Raw genomic sequence first — 22,894 nt, forward strand, 5'->3', positions numbered from 1 at the left:
GGACCTTAGAGAGGGGTATTTATTCTTATGAATTCATTTAATACAGGTAATCCTCCAATTTTCAACATCAAGTACTGATGAATAAGTATTTGAATAAATGCTTAATATGATGAATAAATACTGACTAATAAATAAGGTAATATATTGCTCAAGGAAAGTTAACATAATAATTACAAAGTGGATGAATACTTTTTCAGCCTATTTTGGTTTTAAATCTTTAGTAAATTATTGACAGGTTTTAGATTTCTTTGTTTTGACATTATGCGCAATAATTAGTAGATTTGCTCAATAATGCTACGTGAATACATTTTAAATTTAGAAAATGAAACAGTAAAATGTGAAAATAGTTGTGGGGATAAACACTTTTTCAAGATACTGTATGTATGGTAGATTCATTGAAAAGTGGTCTGTTTACTGCCTTACAGATGCAGAGTATTTATAGTTGCATTCAAGTTTCTGAAGACTTTGTGTCACCTGAACATATACAACACGCTTTTCATCTGACACATGAGCTAAGACACCAGTCAAAAGATGAGATAAACTATGAGGATAAACTACAGGTATGAACTATTCTGAATGTTTTACTAGCCAGTTCCAATGAATGCTTTTTAGAAAAAATGGAATTATGGCATTCAAATCCACAGTTCATTAAAAGTGGCATCACAGTTAAATATGGCCGTAAAGAGAACCTTTGGTACATTGGCTTTCATAAATCAGAGTATTGAGTTCAGGGTTTGGAATGTTATGTTGAAGTAACATAAAATGTCAGTGAGGCTAAATTTGCAGTATTACTGGTCACCTGAAGTACCTACAGGAAAGATATCAGAAAGATTGAAAAAGTACAGAAAAAATTTACAAGGATGTTGCCAGGACAATTTTGGGCCCTTATCTCAGAAAGGATGTACAAACGTATTATTATCGTTGGAGAGATTTCAGAGAAGGTTCATGAGGATGATTCTGGGTTTGAAGGGTTTAACATATGAGGTGAGTTTGGCAGCTTTGGGCCTATACTCACTAGAATTTAGAAAAATATGTGGGGATCTCATTGAAACCTACCAAATGTTGAAAGGACTAGATAAGGTGGATGTGGAGAGGATGTTTTCTCTGGTGGGGGTATCCTGAACTAGAGGACACAGCCTCAAATTCAGTGGCAACTTTTTAAAACTGAAGTAAGGAGGAATTTTTTTAGCCAAAAAGTGGCGAATCTGTCGAATCACCACTGTGGTGGAGGCCAAGTCCGTGGGCATATTTAACACGGAAGTTGGTAGATTCTTAATTGGTTGGGGCATCAAAGGACATGGTGAGAGGGCAGGTGTATGGGTTGAATGGAATCTGGGATTAGCCATGATGAAATGTCGGAGTGGACTCGATAGGCTGAATGGCCTAGTTCTGCTCTTTTGTCTTATGGTCTTAAGGATTTGAGGACCTGAGTTATAAGAAGACGTTGACTAGCTTAGGACTTTATTCCCTAGACTGTAGGAGAATGAGGGGAGATTTGGTAGAGATCTACAAAATGATGAGGGGTATAGATAAGGTAGGCATTTTCCACTGAGGATGAGTGAGACTAGAACTAGAGGTCTCTTCACTCAGAGGGTAGTGAGAATGTGGAACGAGCTGCCAGTGGAAGTGACAGATGCAGGTTCGATTTTAACACTTAAGGGAAGTTTGGGTAAGTACATGGATGGTAGGGGAAATGGAGAGTTCACTGACTAGCCGTCCTGCAGATGCACATTTCATGCAGTTCAGGTAATTCCACTTCATTTGTGGGAGTGCTGAAAGCTATTGCATAAAATTTGCCCAGTCTAGTAGCTCTGACCTCTGATAAGCTACCCATTTAATCCTATTCCCCTCTTCTTTTCATCTGTTTTTCCCTTCCATAATTTCAATTATTTTTTAACATTGCCACCCATTTCAAATTCTACTAATTTACTGTATATGTAAATAGGAAGACATGAGAAAAATATTCCTGAATCTTCTGTGGTTCTTAGCCAATCATTGTATCTTCTGGTTAGTGACCTTTCTGCTTTTCAACAGCTTTCTGTATTTTAGCAAAACCATTAATGACTTAAATATATATTTCTATTAAATCTGCAATTGGTCTTCATTCTAAGATCAGTTAGAGATTCTTGACATAATTGAATTAATTCCACTAATTAATTAAATCCCCCTAGATCACCTCTAAGATCTTAACATTCTTACATAAGAATGGTGACCAAAATTATCTATTATACTCTGGATGATTTCTATTAACTACAGGCAGTCCCTGAGTTACGAACGTCCGACTTACGGACAACTCGTACTTACGAACCGAGGAAGGAGAACGCCGTCCGCCATCCGCCATTTTAAGTCGTTGCCATTGACACTGTGTTGAGTGTCTAACTTTGTATTTGGCTTAAATTTTTCTTAGTAAGATTCGCCCTGGCCTCCCCCCCCCCCCCCCCCCCCCATTCTGGTCTGCTGGTGGCGCAGTGAGATCAGCGCCGGGCTGGAGAATGGAGTTTTCCGAGTTCGATCCAGTGATAGACCACTCCCGTGCCGGGTTGATGTCGATCCAGTGACTCCCGTACCATCCGTGCTGGGTTGATGTCGAGCTTGCAACTCAACCTCGTAAAAAAAACACTGCCACCTCCAGTTTTAATTCCCACGCAGAGTATTGTGGATGATCAAATACCCAAACCCAGCACAGCCCCCACTTGTCCCATTTGGCCTGTCTCAATGCGGTGGTCCTTACGACCCAGCGGACCTCGGGAGCCGGCAAAGCTCGGGACCCGCCGCCCGCAGTGTTTCTGTTCCATTGACGGGAAGTGTTCACGATTGAAAATAAAGTGGAAATAATAAAGCATTTGGAAAGAGGTGAAATGCCATCGGTCATTGGAAAAGCATTAGGCTACAGTCGGTCAATGATTGGAACAATTTTAAAGGATAACGGATAAAGTGAGAATAATGGAACATGTGAAAGGTGCTGCCCTAATGAAAGCTACAATTATTACTAAGTAACGCAGTGGTTTAATTATTGGAATACATATGTTTCTTAAGTTTTATATGCATAGAAAGGTAAAATATATGCTATATACTAAGACAAACGTTTGACTAACTGATGCTAAATAATACTGGATGTACTTGTTCCGACTTCCGTACAAATCCGACTTAAAGACAGACTCAAGAATGGAACTCATACATAACCCAGGGACTGCCTGTATTAAAAAAAAATCAGCATTTTGTTGTTTTTATACTCTATTGATAAAACTAAAGATCCCATTTGTTTTAACAGAGTACTAATCTTGTTTTATCCATTTCAAAAATCAATGTCTATGTGTTTCTACTAATGCATTTCCTTTTAAATTTTTCTTTTTTTTTTATTACCTTTCCTCATTCTTTGAACAAAATGGATCACTTCTCAGTATGAAGTTTCAACTCCCCACATGTACTCCATAAACTTTAGAACTCTTACTACTTGTTTGTTACTGGACAAATTAAGCAGATCTATCACTTGGACCTAATGGCCAGTATCCTTATGTTCCAAAATGAAAGTTCAAGTAAAAGTGGGTATATTGACCACCAAGAACTCCTTAGACTGTGAAATAGCCAAGAAGAATTCGTGGAGATGGAAGTGCAAACAGGGTATCATAGATGGATACCTTTAAACAGGGTATCAAAGATGGCTTCTTTGGAATTCTGAATGGGTGGGGAAATATGTCTAGTGGTGGCAACACTTTGAAAGTGAAGTGAATTACAGGATGTGGATACTGATCAGGTGTAAGGTAAGGGTAGGAGGACGCCAAGGTAAGGACTATAGGAAATGAAGCAAGCAGTGTGAGAGCCATAAGTTTTGGTGGAAAGGAAACAATAGGAGAAACATTTTGGAGGCAGTGGTATCGAAGATGTATCAGAATGGATAAACTGGGAGAAGAATGGTTACCTTTGAGAAAGCCACTGGGATCCTTGGGCTTCTATTGGATATTGTTTGCTAATCTATTCCATGCAATAGAGATTGAGAGAAGAAGGGAAGGGAAGATGTGAAATGTATCCAACGAAAAAGGTAAATATTTAATTTGTGCATGAGGCAAGATAATCATATCAATCCTTCAACACACAAAATGCTGGTGGAACACAGCAGGCCAGGCAGCATCTATAGGAAGAAGCACTGTCGACGTTTCAGGCCGAGACCCTTCGTCTTTGAAAAAAGCAAAGGGCCCTCAGGCTATCATGATGTGAGATAAAGATGTAGAGGGATTGAACATCCAAAGTGAAACTTAGCTGGATAGCACTAAGATCCTCACTTGTCTATCAGTGAAACCATCAGAGGAGTTACTGATAGACATGGAGAGAAACTGGACCATGGGAAAAAGAATAAAGTCAAGGGGGTGTGTGAGACAGGGATAGACTGAAATATTGAATGTCTTTGTTTATTTTGCAATGGTAACTAGAGCTTTCAGTTGCTTGCCATTTTAATTCACCCTCTCATTCTCTCTCTGATCTTGCCATCTTTGGTTGTTCGCACTGTTCTGACATGAGAGGATATTTCCTATAGTGGGAGAGTGTAGGACCAGAGGTCACATCCTCAGAATAGACTGATGTCCATTTAAAACAGATGAGGAATTTCTTTATCCAGAGCGTGGTGAATCTATGGAATTTGTTGCCACATGCAGTTGTGGAAGCCAAGTCATTGGATTTATTTAAGGTGGAGGTTGATAGGATCTTGATTAGTCAGGCCATGAAAGGTTACAGGGAGAAGGCAGGAGAATGGGGTTGACAGGGAAAATGGGTCAGCCATGATGAAATGGCAGAACAGACTCAATGGGCCAAATGACCTAATTCTGCTCCTATGTCTCATGGTCTTAAAAGAAAAACACAGCTCTGAGACCCAACCAATCCACCCTTCTGACTGGCACATTACTTCCCTCAGGACTTGACTTTAAATTCAACATTTTCAGATATGTAGCCTTTCCAGTTTATGTCAGGACTGGCTGCGACTTCAATTATCAACTGTATTTCTCTCTCTGCGTTGCCTGACATGGCCAGCTTTTCTGGCCTCCGTTGTTTTTATTTTGGATCTACAATGTTTTCTGTTTGGCATGTCCATTTTGTAACTCTCATTTCCAGTTGTGATTTTTTTCCTCGTCATTCTTTGCTTCTCCTTGTCTCCTTTTTGCATCTCAAGGCAGATACCTGTAGTTAATCAACTTTCAGCTATCATCATCACAACTTGTCAAAGTTCAAGTAAATTTATATTATTAAAGTATGTATGTTCAGTGGCCACTTTGTTAGGTGCAGGATTGGAACCCAGTATGGTCTACTGCTTCTGTAGCCCTGTCCACTTCAGGTTTCGACATGTTGTGCATTCAGAGTTGCTATTCTGCACACCACTGTTGTAAAGCATGGTTATTTAAGTTACTGTCACCTTCCTTTCAGTTTTAACTAGTATGGCTATTCTATCTCATTAAAAAAGTGTTTTGCCCACAGAACTGAATTTATTTTTTGTTTTTCAAATAATTCTGTGTTAACTTCAGAGAATTGTGCGTGAAAATCCAAGGAGATTAACAGCTTCTGAAATACTTGACTAATACTCAAACTCTGGCACAATCATTCCACAGTCAAAATGACAGATCGCATTTCTTCCGCATTCTGATGTATAGTCTGAACAACTGAACCTTTTGACTATGTCTACATACTTTTCTGCCACATGATTGATTGATAATTGCATTAATGAGCAGGTGTACAAGTGTACCTAATGAAGTGACACTGAGTGTATACTATCTTTAGATTCATTTTCTTGCAGGCAATTACAGAAAAAAGAAATACAATAGACCTTTACATAAAGCTATACATAAACAAAACTAACAATGTGCAGAAGAAGTCAAAGTGTAGGGGAACAAATAATACTGAAATCATGTTGTAAAGAGTCCTTGAAAGTGAGTCTGTAGGTTGTGGAACCAGTTCAGAGTAGCTGTGATTGAAGTTATCCATGCTGGTTCAGGCGTCGGATGGTTGAAGGATAATAATTGCTTCTGAACCTGGTTATGTGCACCTTCTGCCCGATGGTAGAATGTACTGTGATGGACTGGATGGTATCCACCACTTTCTGTAGACTTTCCATTCCTGGGCATTGGTGTTTCCATACAAGGCCCTGATGCAACCAGTTAGGATACTCTCCACTTTCCACATAGAAGTTTGTCAAAGGTTTTGATGACATGCCGAATCTATACAAACTTCAAAGAAAGTAGAGGCACTGTCCTGACTTCTTTGTGATGACACTTGTGATTCCTTGCATATGTTAACACCAAGGAATTTAAAACTACTGACCCTCTCCACCTCCGTTCACCTAATAATGACTGGCTGATGGGCCTCCAGCTGCTTCCTCTTGTAATTGTTAATCATCTCTTTGGTTTTTCTGATGTTGAGTGAGTCATTTAGAGTTTCTCAGTTTTCACTCCAACCTGTTGAGTATTTTTAGTATTTCCTGTTTTATTTCAGATTTCCAACACCTGCAAGTATTTGCCTTTTTTTAGATACAGAAACAGTTTACTGATAAGGCAAAGCTAAGAGGAAAAGTAATCTTTGAGGACCAAAGAGATATCAACAGGTGAAGTATGTGAGAAAGAAAGTAACAAATAGTGCAAAATGTGAGGAAATTTATGGTCAATTGCATTGAAATTGTAGACAAATCAGGAGAGACAGGAACACAGTAAAGGGCAAGGAAAGACCATTAGTTTAAACTGCATTTATATCAAGAGGCATAATAGATAAGGCTGGTGAACTCAGGGTGTGGATTGGCTCTGGTGACTGTGATATAGCCATGACAGAAACATGGCTGAAGGAAGGGCAGGACTAGCAGTTCAGTGTTCCAGAATACAGATGTGACAGAGGTGCAGAAGAGAAGAGAGAGAGCCGCTTTCTTAGTGAAAGAGGGCATAACTTTGGTCATTGGAGAGGATAATCTTGGAGGATCATTCATTGAGGTCATATAGGTAAAATTTAAGGAATACTTCATTTTTTTTTTACTGTGGAGAGAATGATGGAAGCTAGGGAACTGAGTGTTGATGTCTTCAACTGCATACAGAATATCAGCAAGGAGGTAATGGCAGTCTTAAGGTGCATTAAGATGCATAGATCCCCAGAGTCTGACCTGATGCATTTTTTGAACTTTTTGGAAAAGCTAGAGAAGAAATTGCAGAGGCCTTTGTAGAGACTTTTGCTTCATCTCTGGCCACAAGTGAGATTCCAGAGGAATAAAGAGTGACTAATTGTGGTACCATTATTTAAACAAGGGCAGCAAAAACAAGCCAGCAAACTGTAGGCCAGTGAGTCTGATATTGTTGATAGGTAAATTGCTGGAGGGAACTCTGAGTGACAGCATCTAATAACATTTGGAGAGAGGGAGTTTGATTCAGGACAGTCTTTATGGCTTTGTGTTTGGGAATTTGTGTCTGACAGTTGCAGAGATAAACAAAAGGATGAATGAGGGTAGGCCAGTGGATGCTGTCTATCTAGAGACTTTAGAAGGCCTTTGACCTAGTCCCTCATGTCAAGATAGTTGAAGCATGGGATCCAGGGTGAAAAAACAGACTAGCATAATTGGCTCAGAGCAAGGAAGCAGAGTGTGATGGTCGAGGGTTGTTGCTGGGACCGTTGTTTGTAATTATAAATTATTTCAAAACTCTTTCCAGCTGAACTGCCATTTAGTTATTTTAATCATAGGATTGTACTGTACTGATTTAGCCTTTTTGGTCCACTGGATCTGTGCTGATCATCAAGTACCTATTTACACCAATCTTACACTAATTCCATTTTATTATGTCCATATTCTCATTTTCTCCTTTCCATCCAACCCCCAACATCACCATCACCTCCCTCAGATTTGCTTCTGTACACTATACAGTATCTACAGTTGAAGCAATTTACAACTGCCAGTTCACCTACCAACCCACATGTTTTAGGGCAGTGGTGGAAACCAGCACACCTGCCACTCCACCCTGATTATACCCCACATAACTTTAACCACTCTGCTCCAGGAAAAATCAATCATGGCTCCCCAGACTGTTATAACTGAAACACTGCCCCTCAGGCAACATCCTGTACTGTGATGACCAGAACTGCATAGCTTACCCCAGCTAAGGTCTGACTAGTGTTTTAAAAAGTTGAAGTGTAGCCACTCTGCATATGTACCCACATGATCATAGAGAAACTGTGCAAACACCTAACAGATGCACAAGAGGTCAGGATTGAAGCTAGTTACAGGAGGTGAGGCAGCAGTCCCACTGTGCCCTCCTGTTGTGATGGAATACTGCACTTGAACTAAACCTCTGTTAAACAATTGAGATTAATCTCTTGGAAATTTTTTTCTCACTCTTTCTAAAGTTTAAAAGCTTTTCTACCTTTCCCTCCCCCCCCCCCCCAATGTAGCATTAACAGAAGTGAATAGAGTTTACTCTGCAGTCAGATGTAGAGCTTTGATTTAAAAGATTTGGACTCAGGCCTCTGCTGATTTGGCAGTCTGACTCCTTTGCACTTCACTTCAGCAACTCTTCTGGTCTATTTCCCAGTCAGTTGTACACCATTCATTAAAATGTTCATGCTGGGAATATTTACTACATAATGAATATTGAAAAAAAACTATATTGTATTGATATTTGTGGGGCCTCCCTTCATACAAATTGCTCTCTTATATCACATCATTGGCTACCCTTTGAACCGATAGTTTAAAAAGCCGATGTTAAGCTCTGTGGTGTTGTGAGGTTTTAAGTGACCATTACATAAATACACAGCATTTTTCTTTTTATGTCCTATGTTGTTTGAAGTTCAAGTTTAATTGTCATTCAATCATACATGTATACCCATGAATACAGCCAAATAAAACAGCGTTATTCTGGGGCCAAGGAACAAACACAGTACCAACAGTCAACACTGCCCAAGGCACACATAGCACAAATAAGATAGCAGTTAAAAATGTCATACAAAAAATGTAGTCCAAATCCCTGATTCCATAAATGTTGCAAAGGTCTACAGTGAAACACAATACATCTTATCTTCTGCTGAGTGATCACTGGAGTGAGCGCCAACTCCAGCCTATGTGCCGTGCTACACTGCCTCTGGCATGCTGTTGAGGTGCTTCGATCCCGATGCCTCTCTCCTGGATGGCTGCAAGCAGGTGACACTGTGGCCTCAGGCTTAGTCCTTGCTGTAATCCAGGCCATGCAGCTCCTCTTTCATTCGCCAATAAACCAGTGTATTACACACTACAAATGTCTAACAGAGTCTTGCAATCACAATGAAAGCACCTAAGGCGATCACTCGCTGTTAGACTGTACACCTGCATCAACTTTGACACTTCTCTGATGCAGGCAGCAACATAATCCACACCAAGTCCAACTCTTTAAGTTTCTCTGCCAACAAGCTACTCGCTGTGCCGGGAGACCTGCAGTACTTCAAGTTCTTAGTGTCCAGCAGGGCCTCATGCTCATTAAAAAAGAGTTTAAAAAAGACAGTTGCATCTTAGGTAGGCTCCTTAGAAGCTGCTACATTTGAGCACACCGCCATCTTCCCGGAAGTCTTCATCCAGTATGTCAATTCCTAGTCATTTCCTGGCTTGAAATTTAAGTTTTTCTTTATATTTTTCTTCCAAATATCTGGACCTGACTTGCACTACCTTACTTTCCCTTTTCTATTTTCTAATTATGATTTATAATTTAAATTTTTATTATATTTAATTAAATTTGTACTTCAGGAAGCGCGAAGCACAGAATCAAATATCGCTGTGATGATTGTACGTTCTAGTATCAATTGTTTGGTGACAATAAAGTAAAGTAATATATCTTTATGTTTGAAAATTATTATTAAGCTGAACTGCTGGCTGAGTGCCAGGATTAAATGCATCAGTAGTTTCCATTATTTGAAAGGAACAGGAATGTAACCAGGAAATGGGATGTATCATTTCACAGTGAAAATTACAATCTAGGTTAGTGGAATGCTGAGGCAACACACTCCATTTTCAGTTTAAGGGATTATCCTTTGAGCTTCTCACCATTTCTTCCTCAGTTGACTAGATTTCTTTGGTTGTTGTCCAGAGAACTTGAATTGATTTCTGTCAGAATCTATTGGTGGAAAAAAAGTCAGTTGTGGAATTTCTGAATGTAGTGCACAGACAAGATCATTCACCCCTGTTACACTGTGGCATCTAAGTTTGAAACGTGTTTTGTCAGCTCAGTTATACAGTCTACTCAGTCAATCATTTAGCAAAAAACAGACCATTCTACCCACCATGTGCAAAGCCGCCTATGCTAAGGCATTTTAAGTAGTCCTTTAGATATTTCAATGCTGTCAGTGAGTGACTGCTTCCCCCATACACTCCAGCTGTGCAATTCAAGTACTTGCCACTCTTTGGTTGAAAAAAAGTCCCCCTCCGATCCTGTCTAAGTCCCTTGTCCTTACCCTAAATTTATGTCCTCTGATTTTATCTACCTGTGATATGGGTAAACGTTTAGCTGCCAGTCCACTCCATTTATATCCCACTTAACTTTAACGACTCTGCTCCAGGCTTCTTTCAATCCTGTGCAGTAGCCCCTCCATACCAGACAGTGATGCAGCCTGTTAGAATGCTCTCCACGGTACAACTATAGAAGTTTTTCAGTGTATTTGTTGATGTGCCAAATCTCTTCAAACTCCAAATAAAATATAGCCGCTAACACAAAATACTCTGCAGATGCTGGGGTCAAAGAAACACGCACAGCACACTGGATAGCAGGTCAGGCAGCATCCGTGGAAGCAAACAGTCAACGTTTCGGGCCGAGATCCTTCATCAAGTCCTTTCGTCAGTATAGCTGCTGTCTTGCCTGATTCTGATTCTGATTATGCTATAACCACATTATCTACCTCTGGTGCCACCTTCAATCCTTCAAGGATCTTTGGTACACCAAGATCCCTCAGTTCCTCAGTCCTCCTTAAGACCCTAACATTCACGATGTATTACAGTCGGCCCTCCTTATCTGCGGTGGTTTGGTTCCAAGACCCCCCACAGATACCAAAAATCACGGATGGTCAAGTCCCTTATTTAACCTGATTCAGTGCAGTGGTTTTTAGGACCCAGCGGAACCCCGGACTTTATTTAACATGTCTAGAGTGGTGGGCATTAGGACCCGGCGTAGTTCTGAATCCGCAATGTTTCTGTTCACGAAAATAATCACGATCGCGATTGAAAATAAGATGGAAGAAATAAAGCAATCGGAAAGAGGTGAAACGCCATCAGTCATTGGAAAAGCGTTAGGCTACAGTCGGTCAATGATCGGAACAATTTTAATGGAGCATGTGAAAGGCCTTGCCCCGATGAAAGCTACAATTATTACTAAGCAACGCAGTGGTTTAATTTTTGGGTTTTTGATCCTCCACATCAAGCCGGCACGGTGGAGAGCACGCTCAATAGCGATCTGTCACTAGATCGAACTGGGGAACTTCTCGAGCCCAGCGCTGAAACATACGTTCTTAAGTGTTTTATATGCATAGAAAGGTAAAATATATACTATATACGAATGCAAACTTTTGACTAACTGACGCTAAATAATACGGGATGTACCTGTTCCGACTTACTTAGTAAGAGAACTATCGATTTTTAAAAAATCCCGATCCACGATAACCCACGCACATCCTCCCGTATACTTTAAATCATCTCTAGATTACTTATAACAGCTAATACAATGTAAATGCTATGTAAAATAGTTGTTATACTGCATTGTTTAGGGAATAATGACAAGAGAAAAAGTCTGTACATGCTTGAACAACAAGTGCTGGAAGAGCACTTCCGGGTTTTCGCGATTCGCGGTTGGTTGAATTTGTAGATGCGGAATTTGCGGATAAGGAGGGCCGACTGTACTTCCAAAATGCATCATCTCCCTTCTGTCTGGATTACACTCCCATCTACCATTTTTCAGCTCATCTGACCAACACCTTAGTAAAATGCCACTAGCTTAGGTGAGAATCTTGGTCAGCATGGAGCAGGTAGATTTATTTTGTTTAATTATCATTCAACCATACATGAATATCCATGATTACGGCCAAATGAAATAGCATTCCTCCAGGGCCAAGATGCAAAATACAATACCAATAGTCCTACACAGCACAAGACACATATAGCACATATAAGGTAGCAAGTAAACATGCATTGACACAGGAAGTATATATAGCCCAAGTCCCAGAGTGATATGTCCTGTAAATTGATTAGGCATGAGTGTTATTAGCAAGAACAAGCAGTTCTTAACCATCTGTAGACGAACATACACAGCGTGCACACAATGCAGCTTGTCTTCCACTGAGCAAACATTGGAGAGCAGCACTGACAGGAGGCCCCCAACCCAGCATGGACACCTTGCTACTCTGCCTCTATTCCTGGACTACTGCAACAGGCAAGCCCATGGCCTGAGACCTAGTCTGTGCTGCATCTGAGACCACAGAGCTCCCCTGCCATCATTCTCACCAATAAACAAGGGAAATGGACTAACAGGATTTTATATTCCAGATGTCCAACAGGGTCTTGCAATTGCAAGAGAAATGTCTAAGGCAATCGCTCAGTTGGACTGAAGGATCTGTTTTTTTACGCTGTAAGACTCTGACATTGGTAATACCTTGTCATCTAAGACTACCCTCCTGAATATCAAAAATTCCACTGATCTTCATGTCAGCTTAAAAACTACTGAATCATTGAACTACATTGTTTGCTTCCTTTATGAATGCTGATGAAGAATATTCACTTATGACCTTTGCTACTGTATATTTCCAGGCCCCACACACACATTGTCCCTGTTGACCACAATGGGCACTACTCTTTCGTTGGTGGTTTGTTTGCCCTTCATTTACATATAAAACACTTACGGATTTAACTGAATCCTACTTCGTAGTGGTATTTTGTGATCCCTCTTTGCTTTCCTAGCTCTTTTGAAGGGACACCTGCACTTTGTATACTCTTGACAGGCCTTTGCCTTCTTTTGTTTCTCCATACCTGCCATATGCATCCTTTTTCTATTTACCCAACCCTTGATATCCTATGTTGTCCAGAGTTCCTTGGACACATTACCTTTCTCTCACTATTACATGAACATGTTGGTCATAAACTCTCACTGCTTCTTCTAAAAGTGCTTCCTGTTGTGCAAATAGATTCTTATAATCTACCTTTGTTAGTCCCTGTCTCATCTTGAGAGTATGTTTGTGGTCTTCTGGTGCTTTAGCATATCCATTTCAAAGTTCAATGTGCTGAGCATTCAGAGATGTTCTGCACACCATGGTCAGTATTTGAGTTACTGTTGCCTTCCTGTCAGTTTGAACCAGTCTGGCTATTCTCCTCTGACCTCTCTCATGAAAAGGCGTTTTCTCCCACAGAACTGCCACTCACTGGATGGTTTTGTCTTTTGCATCATTCTCCGTAAACTCCGGAGACTGTTATGTGTGAAAACCCCAGTAGATCACCAGTTTCTGAGATACTCAAACCACCCCATCTGGCACCAAAAATCAATCCACAGTCAAAGTTACTTGGATCACATTTCTTTCCCAATTCTAATGTTTGGTCTGAACAACAACTAAACTTTTTGACCATGTCTGCATGTTTTTATGCTTTGAGTTCCTGCCACATGATTAGCTGATTAGATATTACATTAACAAGCAAGCATATCTAATAAAGTGGCCACTGAATGTATATAGATTTATGGCCACTACCTCCAAAATGCTCCCCGATGTTACTTCCTCCATGTGGCTAGCTACATTCCCCAATGGAGCAAACACAATGTTCCTACCTATTTTCTATGATGTACACTAAATGATAGCAGGTATTTATTGTTTGAGTTGTTATGCTAATTGTTCTGTCTCAATTTTTTCTTGCAGATAAAAAATGTAATTTACCATTCTGTTAAAGATGCTGTGGGAATTCTGAGACTGCAGGAAGAAAAGGCGCATCAGAAAGTTTAATATTTTCTGAGTAATGTGACTTTGTCACCTTTGTTCAAAACTGAACATCTACAGTGCCAAGAAAAGTTTTGCCATAGTGGCTGATATAATTATTGGCCAATATATCAAAATTAGTACAGGAAAAAATAAATGTAGCTACAACGGTCTGTGGAATAATAGCACTGTGTTCCATGTACTATATTGTACATTTGAAAATGACACATTGTATTTATTTTTAAAAATTTGTTACAGAACTTTATGCTGTGTTATAGATCTAATGTAAATGTGATTTGTACAGTTTAGTTTGCAAAAACTGATATTTTTCACTACATAGAGACAGTTACTGTGAAAAGGTGGGTGCAATTTACCAGCAATGCCTATTTTCTAATCACTGAATCGCACAGTCATCCTAAAAGTCCTGCCTAATGAAATATACTTCGAAGTTCCTTATTGTATGGAAAATGACTGGATGGATATTCTATATACATTAGCTTTTAATTAAGTGTTCATTGTAACATTTAAACATTTTACAGCGTTGTAATTTATTTAAACTGACATTCTGTTTTATATTAGTTATTGTGAACTTTTGCAAGCAAAATGACTTTTAAAAAGAGAAAGTAGTTATTCTATGTAAATGCAATCATATATATTATACATCAATAATGTATTTTTTTAAAGCATAGCTTGCTTCAGTTTGTTAAACTACAAGTGTCACATGCTTTATACATTAAAATTCAAAAGGGTTTTACATTTTGCAATAAAATTGATTCATCTGTTATCCAAAAATAGCCATTTTGTGTAAACCAGTATATTTGTGTTCAAATGTCGGGCCTAGTGGTTTTTTGGAAAATATTTTATACGTATTTCATTTTTCTCAATATGTCAGCTGTGGCTGAGTAGGTAGCATTCTATCCTCTGAAGCTGAGTCAAGTTCCACTCCAGGCACTAGAGTAGAAAAGCCCCAGTGATCCTCCAGCATGCTGCATTACCAAAGGTGTCATGAGTCATCTACTTTCTTGGTTGGGTGTAAAAGATCCGATGGGACTATTTCACAAAAGTTGCTGCAGGCATGTTGGCCATTCTAACACTCAGTCCACATGCCTTTTGTAGATGTTTCCTCTGTAAATTGGCTGTTGCATTTCCAGGTTACAAGCACAATTTCATTTTAATTGTGTTTTCTCATCTCAGCTGGAAGACCATCAACTCTGCTGGCTTGTAGAACATTCCCATCAATCCCATTCCCCCTTTTATCCCCCCAATAATGTAAGACAGTGTGTGTGTGCTGGCCGTGATGCAAAATATCAACTGCATATAATCTATATCCCTTAACTCCCTGCCTGTTGATGTGCCTACCTAAATGCCTCTATCTGCTTCTACCACTTTTTTTTTAACTTGCCTATGCATGAATTCCCTGCTATTTCTCCTGCACCCCACCTATACAAAGGGGTAACTTGCAGCACACCTTTGGGATGTGGGCGGAAAGTGAATCACCTGGAGGAACCTCGTGCAGTCTACAAGTGAGACTATAGATGTTGGAGATCTGGAACAACACACAAAATGTTGGAGGAACTAAGCAGGTCAGGCAGCATCAGTGGAGGGGAATGAGCACTTGATATTTTGGACCAAGACTCTTCTTTATAGCCTTAAAGTATCAGTTGATGTTAAATTGTAAACAGCCTTTATTTGCCTGAAGACTGGTTCTGCAGTCTCTTTTGTCCTCACTTTTAATTAAAATCTGCTTTCCATAATTTCATAACTCCAAAATAATCCCCAAGAGTGCTGTCTCCACACAGACAACTGTTGTCAGAGTTGTGAGGCAGCAGCTCTACCTTGAACTGACTGCAATGTTCCATGAACTGTACTGAATTCTGAATTATGCAGTCAAAAGGTGTTCGTTGTTCTGAGGCAAATTAAGGTGGACAAATCCCTAGAGTCTGACAAAGTGTTCCCTTGGATTCTGTGGGAGGCAAGTGCAGACATTGAAGGGGACCTAGCAGAGATAATCATCCTTAGTGACAGGTGATGTACCAGAGGGTTTGCAGGACAGCTAATGTTCCTCTGTTTAAGAAAGACTCTTAAGAATAAACCAGGAGATTATATAGGCTGATGAACCTGACGTCAATAGTGGGAAAATTATTGGAAGGTATTCTAAGGGATCAGATATTTGAGCATTTTGATAGACAGGGAATCATTAGGGCTGGTCATCATGGCTTTGTGTGTGGTCGGTCCTGTCTATCCAATCTTGTAGAGTTTTTTGAGGAAGTTACCAGGAAAGTTAATGAAGGTAAGGCAGTGGATGTTGTCTACATAGACTTCAGTAAGGTATTTGACAAGGCCCCGCATGGAAGGTTGGTCAAGAAGGTTTAGTGGCTTGGCATTCAAGACAAGACCGTAGATTGGATTAGGCATTGATTTTATGGGAGATGCCAGAGAGTGGGAGTAGATGGTTACCTCTCTGACTGGTGACCTGTGTTTAGTGGAGTGGTGCTGGTTCCATTGTTGTTTGTCATTTAAATCAACAATCTGGATGATAATGTGGTTAACTGGATCAATAAATTTGCAGATGACACCAAGCTTGGACAGTGAGGAAGACTATTAAAGCTTGCAGCGGGATCTGGACCTGCTGGAAAAATGGGCTCAAAAATAGCAGATGGAATTTAATTCAGACAAGTGTGAGGTGTTGCACTTTGGGAGGACCAGCCAGTGTAGGTCTTACATAGAGAGCATAGAGTCATAAAGGAAGTTTTTGGCACATTTGTTTTCATATGCTGAAGTACTGAGTACAGGAATTGGGATGGTATGTTGAAGTTGTGTAAGATGTTAGTGAGGCCTGATTTAGAGTTTGCAGTTTAGGTCACCTACCTGCAGGAAAGATGCAAATAAGATTGAAGAAGAACAGTTACAAGGATGTTACCGAGACTGGAGGACCTGAGTTATAAGGAAAGATTGAATAGATTTGGAACTGCTTTCCCTAGAATGTACAGTAGAAGATTGAGAGGAGATTTGATGGAGATACAAAATTAGGAGAGGTAAAATATAGGGTAAATGCAAGCAGGCTTTTTTCATTGATGTTTGGTGAGTCTACAACTAGAGGTCATGGGTTAAGGGTGAAAGGTGAAATGTTTAGGGGGAACATGAGCTGAAACTTCTTTACTAGGGTGGTACAAGTGTGGAATGAGTGCAAGTGGTGGAAGCGATTTTGATTTCAACATTTAGAAGTTTGGATAGGTACATAGATGGAAGGCTATGGTCTGGGTGAAAATCAATAGGATAAGATTTAAATGGTTCACCACAGACTAGAAGGGCCGAAGAGCCTGTTTTTGTGCTGTAGTTTTCTATGACTCTGTGCACTTAAGACTTTTGCACAGTACTGTAGGTGCAAAAGGTAATGAATGGGCTGAAGAGGAAGGAATCTGATAGAGGAGAGTCGACCACAGGAGAAAGGGAACAACTGGAGGCACCAGAGGGATGTGATGAGCAGAAGAGAAGTGGTGAGAAGGGAACCCGAATGGGAAATGGAAAAAGAGAAGGGGTGGGGGTAGAAATTGCAGTAAATTAGAGAAATCAATATTTATGCCATCAGGTTTTAGTCTACTAAAGTTAAATATGAGTTGTCACTTCTCCAACCTGAGTATAGTCTCATCATGGCAGGATGGGAATGGAAAGTCAAATTGAAATTGGTGGCCACTGGGAAATCCCACCCGTTGTGGTGGATGGAGTGAAGGTGCCCAACAAAGCAGTCCCTCATGTTGTGTCTGATCTCATAGATGCAAAGAAGGCCGCACTGGGAGCACCTGATACTGCAGATGACCCCGACATCATTAGCTGGTTTTGATCTGCAATGTCTTTCTGTGGCGAACTCCACCACCTCAATTTCACCTCTTGCCTCGTGCTCTGGCTGCTGTCTCCATCTGGTTTCAGTTCAGAAATTTGCAATGAGGAAATGTCATCGACTAGGTTTATCTAAAGACTCTCAACAGCAAATACCAGCGTTCATTTTCAAGATTAGAGCTTGGGTGTATCAGTGAAATTTCAGGGGTCTACCTCAATGGAATGTGATACTAGTTTTTTCAAGCTTTCTGTTCAAGATCATCAGCAATCCAAATCGGAGAAAGGGTGTTGATATCATTTGGAATAAGGGTTGGCAATATCTGTGCAGCATGTGATGATGTGCTGTAAACATCAGATCTCCACACACTATGGCACAGAACATTCGTTTCCCAGAGGTAAATTCCTTAGGAGGTAATTAAAATCAGAGCATGGATAAAGCAGTGGCTGATTGGCAGGAGGCAAAGAGTGGGAATAAAGGGAGCCTTTTCTGGCTGGTTGATGGTGACCTTGATAGAGCAGATGTGGAGAAGATGTTTCCTATGGTGGGAGAGGCTAAGACCAGAGGACACAGCTTCAGAATAGAGAGGCGTCCTTTTTGTACGAAGATGAGGAATTTTTTCAGCCAGAGAGTGGTGAATCTGTGGAATTCATTGCCATGGGCACCTGTGGAGGCTAATTATGTATAGTCAAGGCAGAAGTTGATAGATTCTTGATTGATTAGGGAATGAAGGGATACGGGCAGAAGACAGGAGATTGAAAGGAAAATTGGAACAGCCATGATGAAATGGTGGAGCAGGCTTGATGGGCCAAATGGCCTAACTCTGCTCCTATATCTTATGGTCTGATGGTCTATTCTTGAACCTAGTGATGTGTGACCTAAAGCTCCCTGCATCTGTCATCCACCTACCTCTGTCTCCCAACTCCACCTCTCTTCTCAAGATTCAAGTTTATTTATCACATTGAAATGTACAGTGAAATTCATCATTAATGTTAACAACCAACACACCCAAGGGTGCCCCGAAGGGTCACCACACATTCTGGTGCCAACATAGCATGCTTACAATGCTCAGCAGAACAATGGAGACCACAACAAGCAACAAAACAACAATGGGAAAACCAGCCCCGCTCTTCTACCTGAATCCATCTGCCCCTCATCCTTCATTCTTGCATGGTCCACCAATTACCTCTGGCCCCTGTCTCAGCCCTCCCTCTCTCCATACTCCCCTCTGTTCTCTCAGAACTGATGCAGGGTTTCGACCTGTAATATTGACAGCTCCTCCCCACCCCCCCCCCCCCCCCCATCCCACAGATGTTGTTCGACTGGCTGAGACTCTCCAGATTCCAGCATGTGCATTCTTTTGTGCCTGCATAAACTTAGAACATAGAAATCTACAGGACATTACAGGCCCTTCGGCCCACAATGCTGTGCTGACTATGTAACCTACTCTAGAAACTGCCTAGAATTTCCCTACCGCATAGCCCTCTATTTTTCTAAGCTCCATGTATCTATCTAAGAAACTCTTAAAAGACCCTATTGTATCCACTTCCATGTGCATTCCATGTACCCACCACTCTCTGTGTGAAAAACTTACCCCTGACATCCTTTCGGTATCTATTTCCAAGCACCTGAAAACTATGCCCGCTCATGTTAGCCACTTATAGCTATATACACTATTTCTGTCCAGTGATCTAGACTTCCAAATGACAATTGTTAGATTTCACTGCAAGAGCTTAACAAACTGCATTTATACAGTACCCTTCACATTCTCGGGTTATTCAAGTGCCAAAAGCATTAATGATATTTAGAAAAGATTAATTGAGACTTGTAGTAAATTTTTTAAAGTATAAATGAATTAGTAAAAGAATATACTACTGGTGCAAAAATAAATATAAAATTGTTTCCAAATAAAGTATAATTTTGATCACTATGGAAGTGAAATCTATTAATATTTAGATTGTTGTAAAAACACTTTGTATTCACCAACAGATCATTTCTAATCTGTATTGTTCCTGTGAGCTTTCTTCCACGGAAATAGAACCACATAAAGTTCATTATTTGAATCCCCATCCTGTATTATAGTTATAGGAAAGATTTTAACAGCAGGAAGTGTATTTACACACAAAATGCTGTAGGGGCTCAGCAGGAATCCTGATTGTTTATTCCTCTCCGCAGAGGCTGCCTGAGCTGTTGAGTGTGTATCACCCTGGATTTCCAACGTCTGCTGAAATTCTTTTGTTTTCTGATGCACTGTGCACTTTCTCACATCTTAAGGTCTTGAAGAGAATGACCCAAATCTATATTTTATCCTCCTCAGCCTTCTCGTCCTTCAGAATTTCAAAACATTCAAGCTATAACTCAACTCAGTCAGGGACTACTGACCTCACACAGCCCAGAGAGAGTGTGAGTGAGTGAGTGAGTGAGTGCTGGAGCCATGTGCTATGTGCCTGAAGGTTACTCAGGCATTGACTCTCAGATTTCCTGGGCCTGTGCTTGTTAGGAAGCAATGTTAAATCTGTTGGTCCTGAATAGCACAAGGGTTCTTCTGATTTGTTGTAGTCGGATTGATGCAAAATTAACAACTTACCTCCTTGATGCTCTAAACAACAATTGTGCAGGCGTCAAGGCATGCAGCACAATGCCAGTCACGAAATATACCCCCCCCCACCCGCCCCCCGACGGGTGAGCACGGACCTCTGCAACACTTCACTCATCCAGGCTGCTTTCCCCACACGCTTCAAATCAGAAACCATCAACCCTGTACCAAAGAACTCCACACATTCAGAACTAAACAACTACCACCCGGTGGACCTGATACCCATCATCATGAAGAGCTGTGAACGGCTATTGATGGCACATATCAAAAACTCCTTTCCTTCCACACTGGACGCTCACTAACACGCTTACCGTTAGAACCGCTCGATAACAAAGGCCATAGCACCCGGCCCTGACACAGCTAGAAAACAAGGACACTTATGTCAGAATGTTATTTCTGGATTTCATTTTGGCATTCAACATTATTGTCCCACAGACTTTGGTGAACAAACTTCTATTCCTCAGTCTAAGTACACCACTGTACAACTGGGTGTTGGATTTCCTAACTAACAGATCTCAGGATGCACAACCACTCCTCCCTCCCCATCATCCTCAACACAGATGTCCCTCAGGGCTGTGTGCTGGGCCCATTGTTGTACACTCTGCTCACACATGACTGCTCGGCCAAACACCTGAGTTATCACATTGTCAAGTTCACTCATGAGACGACAGTGGTGGGGCTCGTCACCAACAAGGATGAGACGGCCTACAGAGAGGAGGTGGGAGAGCAGGAGGCCTAGTACCAGGCAAATAACCTCTTCATCAATTGCAACGAGACAAAGGAGATGGTTATTGTCTTCAGGAGAACTCACAGCACTCACAGTGTTCTTTCGGCCAGCAGCCCAGCGGTTCCAAACTCCTGGCAGTGCACATCTTACACAACCTCTCGTAGTCCCTGAACACATCCTACACAGTCGGGAAAGCTCACCAATGCCTGTACTTTCTGAGGAGGCTGCAGAAAGCCAGACTATGCACACCTTTGCTCATGTCCTTCTACAGATGTGCAGTGAACATCTCTGCCTGGCACAGAAACTGCACTGTGTCAGACAGGAAGGCTCTGCAATGGGTCATCAAAACTGCCAACGCATCGCCAGCACTAGCCTACCCACCATCAAGGACATGTATACCGAAAGGTGCCGGGAAAGGGCCACGACATCATGAAGGATCCCACCTACCTTGTCCCTCTCCCATCAGGGAGGAGCCTACGTAGCATCCACACCAGGACTACCAGACTCAAAATCAGTTACTTTCCCCCCTCAGTAAGGCCTTCACCCACTAGTTCACCTCACTACACTCCCCAACACCACTACTTTATCATTTCCTGTCAGCCACCTTATGCACAGATACTCCTGTGCCTAGTGTCACTTTATGGACCTACAAATAATCAATGTATGTAAACTATCTTATGTATTTATATTTATTGGGGTTTTAAATGATTGTGTTCTTTATCTTGTGTTTTTGCTTGGGCTGCATCGGATCTGGAGTAACAATTATTTCATTCTCCTTTGCACTTGTGCACTGGAAATGACATTGAAGAATGTTGAATGTTGAACAAGGGTAACTATACAAAGTTGTTAAAACAGCCTTGGGGGTGTATTACACAAGGTATTAGATATTTGCACAATTTCTCCAGGCTTATTCATCTGTCAGCGGAGTCTCTCTCCGGCCTATGGCTCAAGCTTCATGAAATGTATCAGTAAAATGGAAACTTTTTTTTATTGAATACAACTTCACCTTTGCCACAAATACAAATTTATAGACAGAAAATACAGAGCACGTCCCAGTGAGCACATTTCAGACAATATTCTAAAACTCATATAAAGAGAATGAGACGTATTGTGTATGGTGAGCAGTTTGGGGCCCCTTATCGAAGAAAAAATGTGCTGGCATTGCGGAGGGTCCAGAGGAGGCAATGAAAGAGTTAATGTATGAGGAGTGTTTGATGGCTTGAGTTTAGAAGAATGAGGGAGGATCTCATTGAAACCCATCGAATATTGAAAGGCCTTGGTAGAGTGGATGTAATGAGGATGTTTACGACAGTAGGGGAGTTTAGGATCAAAGCGCACAGCCTCAGAATAGAAGGACATCTGTTTAGAACAGAGATGAGGAGGAATTTCATCAGCCAGAAGGTGGTACATCTGTGGAATTCATTGCCACAGGTGGCTGTGGAGGTCAAGTCATTGGGTATATTTAAAGTGGAGGATGATAGATTCTTGGTTATTAAGGGCATCAAAGGTTACAGGAAGAAGGCAGGAGAATGGGGTTGAGAAGGATAATAAATCGGCCATGGTGGAATGGTGGAGCAGTCTCGATTGGCTGAATGGCCTAATTCTTCACCAATGTCTTCTGGCGTAAAAATAACCACACCAGTTGAAAATCGAAGCTGAGAGTGCACACTTTCAAAGGTATGTGAATGATACTGCTCTTGAGTTGTAAATGTGGTTCGTCAAATATTCCATCATAATGAAGGACAGTCAGTAGTATTCTAGTTTACAAGTGTAATTAACATGGTTTATGGTAACCAGGGTGCAATACTGGATATTTGCT

The 22,894-nt window shown here is 40.9% G+C and overlaps 1 protein-coding gene across 4 annotated transcripts in view; it reads left to right on the top strand.

Annotated features, from left to right (window-relative positions):
- jmjd1cb (jumonji domain containing 1Cb) overlaps window positions 1-14,709 on the top strand; it is a 178,832-nt gene extending 164,123 nt beyond the window's left edge. For all 4 annotated transcript variants that reach the window (XM_073027229.1, XM_073027230.1, XM_073027231.1 and 1 more), the window contains 2 exons: window positions 426-560; window positions 13,861-14,709. In XM_073027229.1, coding sequence (XP_072883330.1) covers window positions 426-560; window positions 13,861-13,944 — 219 coding nt within the window. In that variant the 3' untranslated portion in view covers window positions 13,945-14,709. The remainder of the gene's footprint in view (window positions 1-425; window positions 561-13,860) is intronic.
- The last annotated feature ends 8,185 nt before the right edge of the window (window positions 14,710-22,894 follow it).

This window comes from Hemitrygon akajei, chromosome 23 (assembly GCF_048418815.1).
Source record: "Hemitrygon akajei chromosome 23, sHemAka1.3, whole genome shotgun sequence".
Classification (NCBI taxonomy): Eukaryota; Metazoa; Chordata; class Chondrichthyes; order Myliobatiformes; family Dasyatidae; genus Hemitrygon; species Hemitrygon akajei.